General features: G+C 41.7%; 2 protein-coding genes across 5 annotated transcripts in view; both read left to right on the top strand.

Annotated features, from left to right (window-relative positions):
- The window catches only part of LOC140467184 (5' exonuclease Apollo-like), a 33,170-nt gene extending 25,387 nt beyond the window's left edge, over positions 1 to 7,783 (top strand). For all 4 annotated transcript variants that reach the window (XM_072563362.1, XM_072563358.1, XM_072563361.1 and 1 more), the window contains 2 exons: positions 2,870 to 3,052; positions 6,207 to 7,783. In XM_072563362.1, coding sequence (XP_072419463.1) covers positions 2,870 to 3,052; positions 6,207 to 7,444 — 1,421 coding nt within the window. In that variant the 3' untranslated portion in view covers positions 7,445 to 7,783. The remainder of the gene's footprint in view (positions 1 to 2,869; positions 3,053 to 6,206) is intronic.
- LOC140467183 (5' exonuclease Apollo-like) overlaps positions 1 to 13,531 on the top strand; it is a 191,327-nt gene that overhangs the window by 6,197 nt on the left and 171,599 nt on the right. The gene's annotated exons all lie outside the window — the stretch shown is intronic.

Below are 13,531 nucleotides of genomic sequence, written 5' to 3'. Positions count from 1 at the left end.
GTAAGGCGGTTAAACTCCGGGCATGGTTGGGAACATGAGACTGGGATGCCTTTGCTGTCACAGAAAAGTGGCTCAGGGAAGGGCAGCACTGGCAACTGAAAGTCCCAGGATATAGTTGCTATAGGAAGGATTGAAGGGGGGTGGCAAGAAAGGAGGGGGCGTGGCACTTTTGGTTAGTTATAACATTTGGGATGTATTTGTGGAGAATACCCCTGAGATTAAGTCCAGTGGAGTTATATGTGGAACTGAGACATAAGAAAGGGTGATCTTCCCATTGGGATTGTACTGTCGGCTCTCCCAAGAGTCAGCAGGAAATCGAGAAGCACATTTGTAAGGAGATCTTTGATAGGGATTTTAAGGGATTTTAACTTTCCAGACATAGACTGGGATTGCCATTGTATCAAGGGCTTGGGTGGAGAGGAATTTGTTTAATGTGTACAAGAGCATTTTCAGATTGTGTGTGTGTCTGTGGAGACCTACTAGAGAAGGAACAAAACTTGACCTTCTCTCGGGAAATAAGGCAGGACAAGTGACTGAGTGGGGGAGCACTTTGGGATGAGTGATCATAATTCTATTAGTTTTAGAATTAAAGAAAAGGATAGACCTGATCAAAAAGTTAGTGTTCTACATTAGTATAAGTCCAATTTTGAGGGTATTACGCAAGAACTTTCAAAACACATTAGGAAAAGCTATTCACAGGCAAAAAGAATGTTTGGAAAATCAGAGGCCTTAAAAAAACATGTGGTAGTAAGCGTCCAGAGTAGGTATGTTCCTGTTAGCGTGAGGGGCAAAGTTGGTAAGTGTAAGGAATGTTGAATAACTAGAGAAATTGACGCTCTGGTCAAGAAAAGGGAGGAGGCTTATAGTCAGTGTAGACAGTTGGGATCGAGTGAATTCCTATAGACTCTAGGGGCAGTCAGAGTGTACTCAAGAGGGAAATCAGGAGAGCAAAAAAGTGACATGAGAAAGCTTTACAAATAGACTTAAGGAGAATCCAAAGAGATTCTACAAATACATTAAGGGCAAAACAGTAACAAGGGTGGGAATAGAGCCCTTTAAGAATCAACAAGGCCATTGACGTGCGGAAACACTGAAGATGGGTGAGGTACTGAATGAGCACTTTGTCAGTATTTTACTGTGGAGGAGGATATGGAAGCCAGAGAACTTGAAGAAATAAATAGTGATATCTTGAAAAGTGTTGATATTACAGAAGAGGTGGTGCTGGTCATCTTAAAAGGCATGAAAGTGGATAAATCCCCAGGATCTGATCAGGTGTATCCTATAATTTTATGGGAAGCTAGGGAAGTGATTGCTGGGCTCCTTACTGAGATATTTATATCATTGATAGCCGCAGGTGAGGTGCTGGAAGACTGGCGATTGGCTAATGTGGTGCCACTATTTAAGAAAAGTGGAAAGGTAAAGCCAGGGGGCCTATAGATTGGTGAGCCTGATGTCAATGGTTGGCAATTTATTGGAGGGGATTCTGAGGGACAGGATTTATATGTATGTGGAAAGGCAAGGATTGGTGAGAGGATAGTCAACATGGATTTGTGTGTGGGAAATTGTGTCTCACTAACTTAATTGAGTTTTTTGAAGTGACAAAGAAGATTGACGAAGGCAGAGCATTGAACATGGTCTATATGGACTTCAGCAAGATGTTTGACAAGGTTCTGCTTTGTAGATTGATTGATTAGCAAGGTTAGGTCATGTGGAATCCAGGGATAACTAGCCATTTGGATACAAAATTGGCTTGAAGTTAGGATAAGGAGGTTGGTGGTGGAGGGTTGTTTTTCACTGGAGGTCTGTGACTCACAGTGTGCTGCAAGAATCACTGCATTTTGTCATTTATATAACTGATTTGGTTGTGAGTGTTGGGAGGAATGGTTAGTAAGTTTGCAGATGATCCCAAAATTGGTGGTGCAGTAGACAGCGAAGAAGGTTATCTCAGAGTATAACAGGACCTTGATCCGATGGGCTGTGGAGTGGCAGATAGAGTTTAATTTATGTAAGTGTGAGGTGTTGCTTTTAGTAAGGCATATCAGGGCATGACTTGTAGGGCCCTTGGGAATATTGCTGAGCAAAGAGACCTTGATGTGCAGGTGCATATTCCCTTGATGGTGGAGTCACTGGTAGACAGGGTGGTGAAGAAAGCGTTTGGTACGATTACCTTAATTGGTCAGTGCATTGAGTATAGCAGTTGTGTTGTTATGTTGCGGCAAACAGGGCATTGGTTGGGCCATGTTTGGAATACTGCTTTCAATTCCGGTCTCCCTGCTGTGAGAAAGCTGCTGTTAAACTTGAAAAGGGTGTAGAAATGATTTACAAGGATGTTGCTGAGGTTGGAGGATTTGAGCTCGGGAAGGAGTCTAAGTAGACTGAGGCTATTCTCCATGTAGTGTAGGAAGATGGGGGGTGACCTTTTAGAGGTTTATAAAATCATGAAGAGCGGATAGGTGGAGTGAATAGCTTTCCTCAGAATAAGGGAGTCCAAACCGAGAGGCCATAGGTTTAAGATGAGAGGGGAAAGATTTAACGTGACCTTCGGAACAACAACTTCACGCAGAGGGTGGTGCGTGTAAGGAATGAGCTGCCAGAGGAAGTGGTGGAGGCTGGTACAATAGCAACATTTAAAAGGCATCTGGATGGGTCAATGAGGAGGAAGAGTTTAGAGGGATATGGGTCAAATGCTGGCAAATGGGACTAGATTAATTTTGGGTATCTGGTCAGAATGGACAAGTTGGAGTGAAGTGTCTGCTTTGCTGCTGTACAACTTTGTGACTCTGAGATATGTGCAATATACAAAAACTAAGGAATGCTGAAAATCAGCCAGAGAACATTGATGGAGACTTTGGTTTTATTTTTTATATAGCGGATTTCCGTTGCACACCTGTGATGTTCACCCATCCACCACTGAACACAGAAAGAAGGATAGATCTCCTGTATCTAGACAATACAAACTGTGACCCCGAGTCCATGGTGCCATCCCGTCAAGAAGCTACTGATGAGATCAAAGCAATAATCAACTCTCACCCGGAGCACAATGTAGTCATTGGTAAGAATATGGCAAATCTTATTTTTCCTACTACTTGCCTCAATTTAAAAAGCTCAGCCCCTTTCCTGGAGTCGTTATTGTGTTAATAAAATATAAGAATATGGTGAAACTTGATGGCTTATTCGGGTGCCCACTTTGCGTGAGTATCTGTGCTACTTGGATAGGCACAGAATGCATACGTGAAGGGAGACATCATCATTTTTCTCACATACTTTTTCCATATTCAGCTAAGTTTGAACCTTCTTGCTGTTATTTCTGTTTACATGTGCTGGCTAGACTGCAGCATTGTTCTTAATTTAAGTCTGGGTAAAAACAATGACTGCAGATGCTGGAAACCAGATTCTGGATTAGTGGTGCTGGAAGAGCACAGCAGTTCAGGCAGCATCCAAGGAGCAGCGAAATCGGCGTTTCGAGTAAAAGCCCTTCATCAGGAATAAAAAGCCTGATGAAGGGCTTTTACTCGAAACGTCGATTTTGCTGCTCCTTGGATGCTGCCTGAACTGCTGTGCTCTTCCAGCACCACTAATCCAGAACTTAATTTAAGTCTGTCTGCTCTGGCATTGTCTGGGAGCCAGCCCACAGCTGACAGCATTGTCAGTGAGATCACTGAGACCAGTTGTGGAATTATTCCTGGCTTGACTGACTTTCTTCAGCTGAGGTGAGATAAAGGTAGAATAATTTAGCATAGATTTAAAAAATCGGAGCAGACCTGTCTGTGACTAAGATTGATTTCTGTGTAGTGTTATTGTAGATTGTGTGGAAGAAGTGATTCATGCTGGAAAATAAAAGGTTTGCTGTAGGCCGGTCAGTGTCTGACTTGGCACATCACAGACAGCATCTTGTTGGGATTGATAACCTCAATCTCCAAATGGTAGCTCATTTAAATGTTAAAAAGCTGCAAATAACTGTTAATGCATTTAGAAAGAATTGCAAGTGGAGAGTATCAAGCAATAATATAAAACTGTGTCACAAAGAAAATTTTGCTATTCAGTTATTTGATAGATAGCCATGGCAGGATTGGATAAGCAAGAGTTCCTGCTACTGATCTACAGCTGATTATATTACTGTTGGAAAATATGAGTGAGAACATCTGGGTGAAAACTGAATTTAGATTGTGTCCCCAGATCATCATAGCCAAAGAGCTCCATTTTGTGGAGGCAGCAAGAATCGTGAGCCAGAGATGGTTAGGCAGGAAACAGTCTATCTCCTCGAACTGGTGGACAATCTCAAGTCAGATGCATGACCAGGAGCTGTGGTTGCTTATAATGCAGGGTGGAGACCTGGTGCCGACAGGAAGCATAGAGAAAGAATGTGAATAATCACAAATGAGTGCTGGAGAGGATACTACTCCAAGAAGACTGGGGATGTGTGGGGACCCTTCTGTGACTCTTGCTTTTGTTGCATAACAGTCCTCTTCTCTCTCTCTCTCTCTCTCTCTCTCTCTCTCTCTCTCTCTCTCTCTCTCTCTCTCTGTCTGTCTCTCCCTCTCTTTCTCCCCCCCCCCCCCCCCCACTCCAAAACTAACTATCATTACCTCCATCAGAAAGAAGGATGTAAAAGGTCAACTCCTTATATTCCATCACACGTGGACTGACTGCTCAAGTGTGATACTGGAAGGTCTCCTGAATCTTTAATGTTGCTTTATAGTATCAGTTAGTGACTTTAGAAAGTGGAAGAATACTGGAAAGATTTTGTTTTTTGCAATGATATCCTTTTGTTAGTTGTCAAGTTCTGAAGATATGAGTTTGCACATTATACTTCCCAGCCTTTTGGTGACCTCACAGGAAAAAAATAGTTGGTAGTTCAGTACTGAATCACTGAATTGTTGCAGAGCAGGAGGCGGCCATTAGGCCTGTTGTTTGCAGCACTTTTAGAATGCATTTAGTACCATTCCCCTACTTTCTCACCAAATTCTGTGCATTTGTCCTTTTCAGATAATACTTTAAGTACCTTTTTGAGTGTCACAATCAAACCTTCCTCCACCATATACTTACGCTGTGTATTCTCGATCTTAACTACTTGCCATTTGAAGATGTTTTCCTCTGGCCTCTGTTGCTTGCTTTGCCAACTACCTTAAATTTGCCATCTAATTCATTATCCTCTAACACTAGGAACAGTTTTTCCTTTTCTCTTCTGTTCTGCCTCCTCATAGTTTTGAAGACATCTATCAAATCTACTGTCAACCTTCCCTTTCAGAAAACAGTCCCAACTTATGAAATCTGACCACACAGCTGAGGTTCCTCATCCCTGGAACATTCTTGAGATTCTTTCCTCGAGTGTCTCTTTAATGCTTTCCCATCTTTCCTGAAATCTGGCTGAGCTTAATACCCAGCTAAGGCCAAACGGATGTATCATGCAAGTTTAATATAACGTCTTTGCTCTTGTACTACGTGCACTCATTAACAAAGCCTAGGATACTGGATGCTTTATTCACCAAGCTCTCAATGAGTCCTAAATGATTCATGCTCATTTAAATGGATTCCAAATTTGCAACTCATTTAAAAGGGTATAAATAGAAATGTTTGTAGAACATGGAAAAATCGCATCCATGATTGTAGGAAATATTTTCCATGATTGGACATTATGGAAAGACCCTTTCATTATATTCAGTGATAGTACTCTTGCTGCTAAGTTATTAGGTAATGGATTCAAGCCATGTTCCAAAACTTTGAGCACATTAATCTAGTCTGAAACCTTACAGAGGGAACTCACAAAAGTGCTGTGCATTGTGAAGTTTTATCTCTCTTTCTGTCTCTGAAACAGAAACAGGAAGTGCCTCAATAGGTCTGTCAACATCTGTGGAGAGAAAAACATTTTACCCTTCAAAGGGTCACTGGACTCAAAACATTAACTTTTTTTTTCTCTCCACAGATGCTGCTAGACTTGCTGAGTTTCTCCAGCACATTGTCTTTATCTCAGCATCATCTCAATGCTGTTTGAGACTGCCATATTTCTTGCATTCCAATAGTTACCGATACTTAAAAGACAATTAATTGTGGAGTTTATTAGAACATCTTGGTGATTATGAAAGAACATATGTACACACACTTTGTTTTCTCATTTTTCTTTGTTTTTTGCCTTTTCTTCCTTTTTTTTCACTTTTACCTTGCTTCAGCACATTGTATTTGAGCAGTTGTTCTGTCTGTAATTTCAGGTCTATATAACTTGGGCAAAGAATCATTATTAATAGAACTGGCTATGATATTTAAAACTTGGATTGTGGTGAGTCCTCGGAGACTTCAGATGTTTCAGCTTTTGGGACTGTGCAATGTCTTCACTTCAGAGGTGGGAGCCGGAAGAATCCAAGTCGTAGACCAGAATGAAATTAACCGATTCAACATGGTCAAATGGAGTCGAATGTGCCCTACAATTGCTATTATTCCCACAAGCCGAAAAATAAGAGTCTGCCACAAAGATGTACATGTGGTTCCCTATTCAGATCACTCCTCGTTTCAGGAATTGCAAGAGTTTGTGGCCAGATTGAAGCCTTGTACTATTATCCCTGTGGTGAAAACTAAGGCATGTGAGGCATACTTCTGTCAATACCTCAGTCCAATTGATGATTTAAAGCAAATCCAAGTTCCAGAAACTCTAAAAGAATGTATGCAGAAGAAGGCAAAATGCAAGAAAATGCTCATTCACCCGAATACAAGACTAAGATCTCTGGTTATTCCGAAGGGTGTCATGTTTGAGTCACCAGAAAAACTGCAGCAAGACTACACCAATAAAAACAAATTGTATATAGAAAGATCAAGTTCTGACAGCAATAAGGAGGCATTCCAAAATAATGACAAAATACTGGTACCACCAAAGCAAGTCTGGCAAGACTTGACTGAAGACAGCAATCTGAGTGCAGGGAAGAGGATTGATATTAAGGATAAATTGTATGAAGAAAATATCAACAGAATTCAAGTGCCAATGAAACGAAAAGTAAGAGTTCCCTTATTCAAAGAGCAGAAATCCAAAGTTCCTTTACTTGGGATACCTGTAAGGGCAAGACAGGCTTCTTTGCTGAACTGGTACCAAGATGGGAAATCTGCACATCATTATTTAGCAAAGCAACCAACTAGAAACAGCAATCCAAAACATTACCTGTCTCATAGGCTATCACCACTGAATGCAAGCACATCATTGATAGCAAACGGGCCTTCTTTGCCATCAGATACTTGTGTGGGACAAGAGAATGGAGAGCAACATAAATTTGAACAAATTGTGTCTGTTTCCATTTCACATGCTGGCAAGACCTGCAAAAGAAAACAAAGTTTAACTGGTGGAAACTGTATGACTTCAGTGCAGAGTTGGTGTTATGCCAGTCTGAAATCTTTTGATGCTATTGTTGAACAATATTTTAAGAGAAAGAGTAAAACACTTAGGAAAAAGACAGTGCATTAGAATGTCATAGGCGATTGGTATGACATGAATGTATGATATTTTTCCAGGAATCCTGCAACTTGGTAATTTGCACAAGGGCATTTATTCTTGTTCCCAAATGCCCATTATGCAGGTTCTCATTTCATGGGTTATTTCCAATAGTTTGTGGGCTCTGATAGTGCATATATACGAAACTGGTTAAAACTTTTGAAACACATTAACAAATGCAGCAAAGCTCAGCACTTGCAAATTGTCAAACTTTGTAAGGGAATTTGTGTTCTTCCACTCCATTCTTGGTCATCAAAGTAGAAGATAATGTTGGAAACATTTATCATTCTGAATTAAAAATTTTAACAAGAAGTTCAAATATTTTTTCAATATTTTATTCTTCCGTTTTATAGAATGAAATGCTTGGTGAGGTATCTTGATTTTCTCTAATGAAATAAAAAAAGTTTATGTGCAGCAAAGTAAAAGATTAAAGTGTTAATTTTTGAAATCTTATGAAAGCTGACAGATTAAACGAACTGAGCCCTATTATAAGATTGAATAAAACAGATAGGAGGGGAGAGCAATTGATCAAGTTTGAGAGTACTGATATACTGCCTACTTTTCCAGAGATATATCTGATGGATTTTATCATGTATGGACTTTCTTCAAAGTTCATTTTTATCAACAGGGGTGTTTTGTGTACATCCAGATTCTTGTTGAGTAGTTGATGTGAGCAGTGGCAGAATATGTCATTGAGGACAGCTATCTTACCACAAGCCTTTAGTTATGAAGGTCATAAACTGGTAATGAAAAAGTAATCATGCTCACCCTGACTCACTTTCCAGCTTTGTCTCTTGTTTACTACCGTCACGTGTTTCTGTCAAATGATGTACCCAAGCTGGGAGATTTGCTATGTTGAATTTTGCCTCCCCGCCTTCTAAATCATTAAATATTATGTTACAGTAGCTCAAAAATTATTACTATAATTTTCTGAATATAGTTAACATCTTTTCCCTAAGCATTTACCTTGAAGTTATATTTACTTCCTTCAGTTTTGAACAGAAATTAAGAACTAACTGGTATGTCTTGATTTTGGTTTTACATTTCTGTTTATTTACATGCATAGAAACCTTAATATATTGTGTCTGAATTGATGTCCTCAAGTAGTTTATGCATCTCTACTGTGTCTTCAGCCCTCTCAACCCCATGCCATTATTACACGCGTCATCTTCATCCATGTCAGCGGTGTCATTATCGTCGAGGTTTCCATCTTCTGAACTATGTGTGGTAATTGTGAAAGGAAAATCTGTTCATGCAGGATTCAGAAAGGAGCACCGACTATTAAGTTCTTTTTTCTTGAGATTCTTACACACTTGATGCAACTGCAAATGCCAACTTCTGTGAACAAGCAAAGTGTATTAAGCACAGTACAATATAAGCTTTGGAGAAACCCTGAACACTCCTCGCCATGCTTGCGGGAAGCTCTCTGAACAAAGGAAACAGTCCTTCCTTTATATGAAATCTTTACATTGTTGGTAATGCCCACAAAATAACCGCCAGCTATTCCCTTACAGTCACATGCCACTCGAGACACAGTGCAGTGACCACTTCATCCCCAGAAGCAAGGTAATGCAAATGATCAGTTACCATGGGAAAATATTTAATTGGGGAAAAGGAAATCATGGTGCGATCAGACAGGAATTGGGAAGTACAGATTGGGAGCAATTGTTCCAACAGAGGGGGCACAACAGACATGTGGAGACTGTTGAAGGAGCAGTTGTTGTGAGTCAGGCACAAATTTGTTCCTCTGAGATTAGATTAGATTAGATTAGATTCCCTACAGTGTAGAAACAGGCCCTTCAGCCCAACAAGTCCACACCGAGCCTCTGAAGAGTAACTCACCCAAACCCCTTTTCCCTCTAACTAATGCACCCTACACTACGGGCAATTTAGAATGGCCATTTCACCTAACCTGCACATCTTTGGACTGTGGGAGGAAATCGGAGCACCCCGAGGAAACCCACACAGACAGTCACCCGTGGTTGGAATCGAACCTGGGACCCTGGTGCTGTGAGGCAGCAGTGCTAACCACGGAGTTCACTTTCTCTGTCTCTGCTCCAATGCTCTGATATTTGAACCCATCCCGCTTCTCAACAAACGCTCATTCTGTTTCTCTTTACTAAAAGGCTGACCTGCTGAGCTTTTCCAGTTTCGTTGCCAATGCACCGAATGTTCAGCAGCTGTTCTTTCAGCTCCTGGTAGTGTCCCTCCCTGCAGTTCCCGGGCCCCGAGTTCTCTCAAACCCTCCCCGGCATCCTAGCACCGGGTCCTGGTCCCCAGCTCCAAGTCCTCCCCGCTTTAGGATCCCAGCACCGGGCCCTGGCCCCCGGCCCTGAGTCCTTCCCGCTCCGGGATCCCAGCACCTGGCCCCCGGCCCCGAGTCCTCCCTGCTTCAGGATCCCAGCACCAGGCCCCACACCTTGTACTCAGAAGGGATAAGATTAAGGAGCCTTGGATGACAAGGACAGAGGAGCTTCTCATCAAAAGGAAGAAGGCAGTAAGGTGGAGGAAGCAGGGGTTTAGCACAGTTTAAGAGTATTACAGGCTTGCCAGAAAGGACCTCAGAAATGGACTGAGGAGAGCCAGGAGGGGGTAAGAAAAAGGCTTGGCAAGAAGGATTAGGGAGAATCCAAAGGCATTTCACTCATACGTGAGGAATAAGACAATGATCAGGGAGAAGGTAGGGCCGGTCAGGGAGAAGGTAGGGAACTTGTGTGTGGAGTCTGAGCAGATAGATGAAGCCCTGAATGAGTTTTTTTGCTTCGGTTTTCACGAAGGATTGTTGTGAATGAGAACTTTGAGGAACGGGAAATAGGCTTGAACAGATCAAGATTGATGAAGTTGATGTGCTGGAAAGTTTGGCAAACATTAAGATTGATGATTCCCCAGGGACATACCAGATTTATCCTAGGATGCCCTGGGAAACGAGAAAGGAGGTTGCTAAGCCCCTGGCGAAGATCTTTGCTTCCTCACTCTCCATGGGAGTCGTATCGGAGAATTGGAGAGAAACAAATGTTGTTCCCCTTTTTCAAGAAGGGGAATAAGGAAATCCCTGGCAATTACAGACCAAATCAGTCTTATGTCTGTGGCCAGCAAGGTTTTGGAAAGAATTCTGAAGAACAGGATTAATTACTCTTTGGAAAAGCATAGTGTGAGTAAAGGCAGTCAACATGGCTTTGTGAGGGGCAGGTCATGCCTCAAATCTTGTTGAGTTCTTTGAGGAGGTAACGAGACAAGTCAATGAATGTCCAGCAGTGGATGTGGTGTATATGAACTTCAGCAAGGCATTTGGTAAGGTTCTCCATGGTAGGCTCAGTCATAAAGTCAGGAGATATGGAATACAGGGAGATTTGGCTGTCTGGAATCAGAATTGGTTGGCTGACAAGGCAGAGAGTGGTTGCAGATGGAATGTATTCTGCCTGTAGGTCAGTGGTGAGTAGTGTCCCGCAGGGCTCTGTTCTTGATCCTCTGCTCTTTGTAGTTTTTATAAATGTCTTGGATGAGGATGTTGAGGGGTCGGTAAGTAAGTTTGCCCATGGCAAAAAGGTTGGAGGTACCATTAATAGTATTGAGGGCTATTGCAGGCTGCAGCATGACATAGGATGCAGAGCTGGGCTGAGAAATGGCAGATGGAGTTCAAACTGGATAAATGCAAAGTGATCAAACTTGAATGCTGAATATCGGATTCAATACAGGATTCTTGGTAATGTAGAGGAACAGTGGGACCTTGGTGTTTAATTGAATAGATCCCTCAAAGTTGCCACCAAAGTGGATAGGGTTGTTAATGAAAGCCAAAACACCATATGCTTTCTTAACAGGGGATTCAAGTTTAAGAGCCGTGAGGTTTTGCTGCAGTTCTACAAGACCCCGGTGAGACCACACTTGGAATATTGTGAGCAGTTCTGGTCGCCCTATTATAGGAAAGATACAGAGGCTTTGGAGAGGGTGCAAAGAAGGTTCACCATGATGCTGCTTGGACTGGAGGGCTTGTTTTGGGAGGAGTGGTTGACTAAGCTCAGACTTTTCTCTCTGGAGAGAAGGAGGAAGAAAGGTGCCCTGATCGAGGTATACAAGGTATATAATGAGAGGAATGGATAGAGTCGATAGCCAGAGACTTTTCCCCGGGGCAGGATTGACTGGGATGAGGGGGTCATAGTTTTAAGGTGTTAGGGGGAAGGTATAGAGGAGACGTCAGAAGTAGGTTCTTTACTGAGAGCGTTGTGAGCGCATGGAATACATTGCCAGTGGTGGTGGCGGAAGCAGAGGCGTTCGGGACGATGAAGTGACTGCTGGATATGCATATGAACATCAGTGAATTGAGGAGTGCGTAGTTTAGGTTATTTTATTTTAGATTAGGAATAATCCTTGGCACAACATCGTGGGCCAAAGGGCCTGTTCTGTGCTGTACTTTTCTAAGTTCTATATCCCTTAATGGTCAAATCTGTTGCAAATCGTTGTTTTGTAACTGCAGGGGAGTAGTCAAATTCCAACTGTAATGGTCTTATTGATTTCTGAATAGGGGATGAAAATAAATAGTAGGAGAAGACAATGTAAATGGCGATTGAATAAGTAAGAAATGATCATGCAAATGGCTTTGAAAAGATGGGACTGTGATTTCCTTAGAATCTACCTGTAAGTCAGCGACATCCCATCCTAGCCTCGGGACATCCAATTTCCTGCAGGTCAGCAGAGCAAATTAACTCTTTAATATCTGAAAATATCTCAGGTTTTTTTTGAGCTGTTGGATAATTATAAAAAGGTCTGGTTTCTTCCAGTTGCTCAATAGTGTAGATAAATGTGCTTCTGACTAGAGATACTTCCTACATTTCACTCTTGGTGCATCTGTTTAGATGTTTGGTTACAGCCTGATGCCTGTTGCTTTAACGACATGTTAGGTCCTAATGAATATCCTTAAGACCTGTGCACTTTTCACTGAGGATATCCCTGATGTATGACGTGATAACGTCTAAGAGTATGAGAGAAGCATACATTTTGCTATGGAATTAATCAAATTTTCACCTTGTAGCCATTGCTTTTGCTGCTTTATGGTGAAACAATGTGATTAGCATAGATTGTCTTCACTACCTTCAGGCATTGGTTGCCAATTCAAGTATGTCAATATTTGGTTATATTATAACTTTGCATGAGGTAGCCTCATTTTGAAAATGCTTTAAAAGTAATCTTTAGGTACAATGCTTTACTAACGAAGGCTGTGCTGACACCATAAGTTAGGAGCAAACAGAGAGTGGGTGACCGCCACGCAATCTAAGAGAAATATTGAGGGTGATGTATTGTTGGAGGAATGTAATGAACAAATCCTGTGCTACCATGGGGGCCCAACTGTACAGGAGGAGAGAAAGAAGAACAGAAGGGCAGTACTGATAGCCAAGCAGACCAGTATTTTTGCAGCTGTTAGTGTGATTCCAGGATTGTTTGTTGCCCCTCTGGTGTTGGAGTTAAGACTGGCCCACATTTGTACTAATGGCATAGGTAGGAAGGGTAGTGGGGTTCTGCAGTCAGAATTTAGGGAGTGAGGTAGCAAGCAAGGTATCCAAAGTTGTAATCTCTGGATTACTGTCAGTACCACATGCACATGAGCACAGAAATAGGAAGCTAAGTCAAACAATTACGTGGCTGGAAATATGAAGCAAGAGAAAGAAGTCTTTGAATTCTTGGAACTCTGGGACTGGCAAGGGAGAATGTGGCACTTGATTAAGTTGAATGGGTTGATTCTGAACAGAGCTGGGAATAAGTAAAATGTAGGGTGTATTGCTAGTGCTACTGGGGAGGGTTTAAACTAACTCAGCAGAGGTGTGGGAACTAGGCAAAAATATAAGAAAGTACCTGGGTGCTGAGAGATGCAGATGGAACTAAAGTGAGAAAACAGAATTATCCATATAATGTTGACGATTCTGGACCTAGGTAAATTTTGATATTTCCGATTCAAATGGTGGCGGACCATGTGGTATATCTAAAGAGTTAATCTTCATTGTGTGACAATATGTTGTATTATCAAATTTTTATAATGTCTGTGTGTACTACTGATTACCAATTTCAAAC

This window comes from Chiloscyllium punctatum, chromosome 45 (assembly GCF_047496795.1).
Source record: "Chiloscyllium punctatum isolate Juve2018m chromosome 45, sChiPun1.3, whole genome shotgun sequence".
Taxonomy (NCBI): domain Eukaryota; kingdom Metazoa; phylum Chordata; class Chondrichthyes; order Orectolobiformes; family Hemiscylliidae; genus Chiloscyllium; species Chiloscyllium punctatum.
Note: the sequence above shows the minus strand (reverse complement) of the source record. Positions and strands in the feature narration are given on the sequence as shown.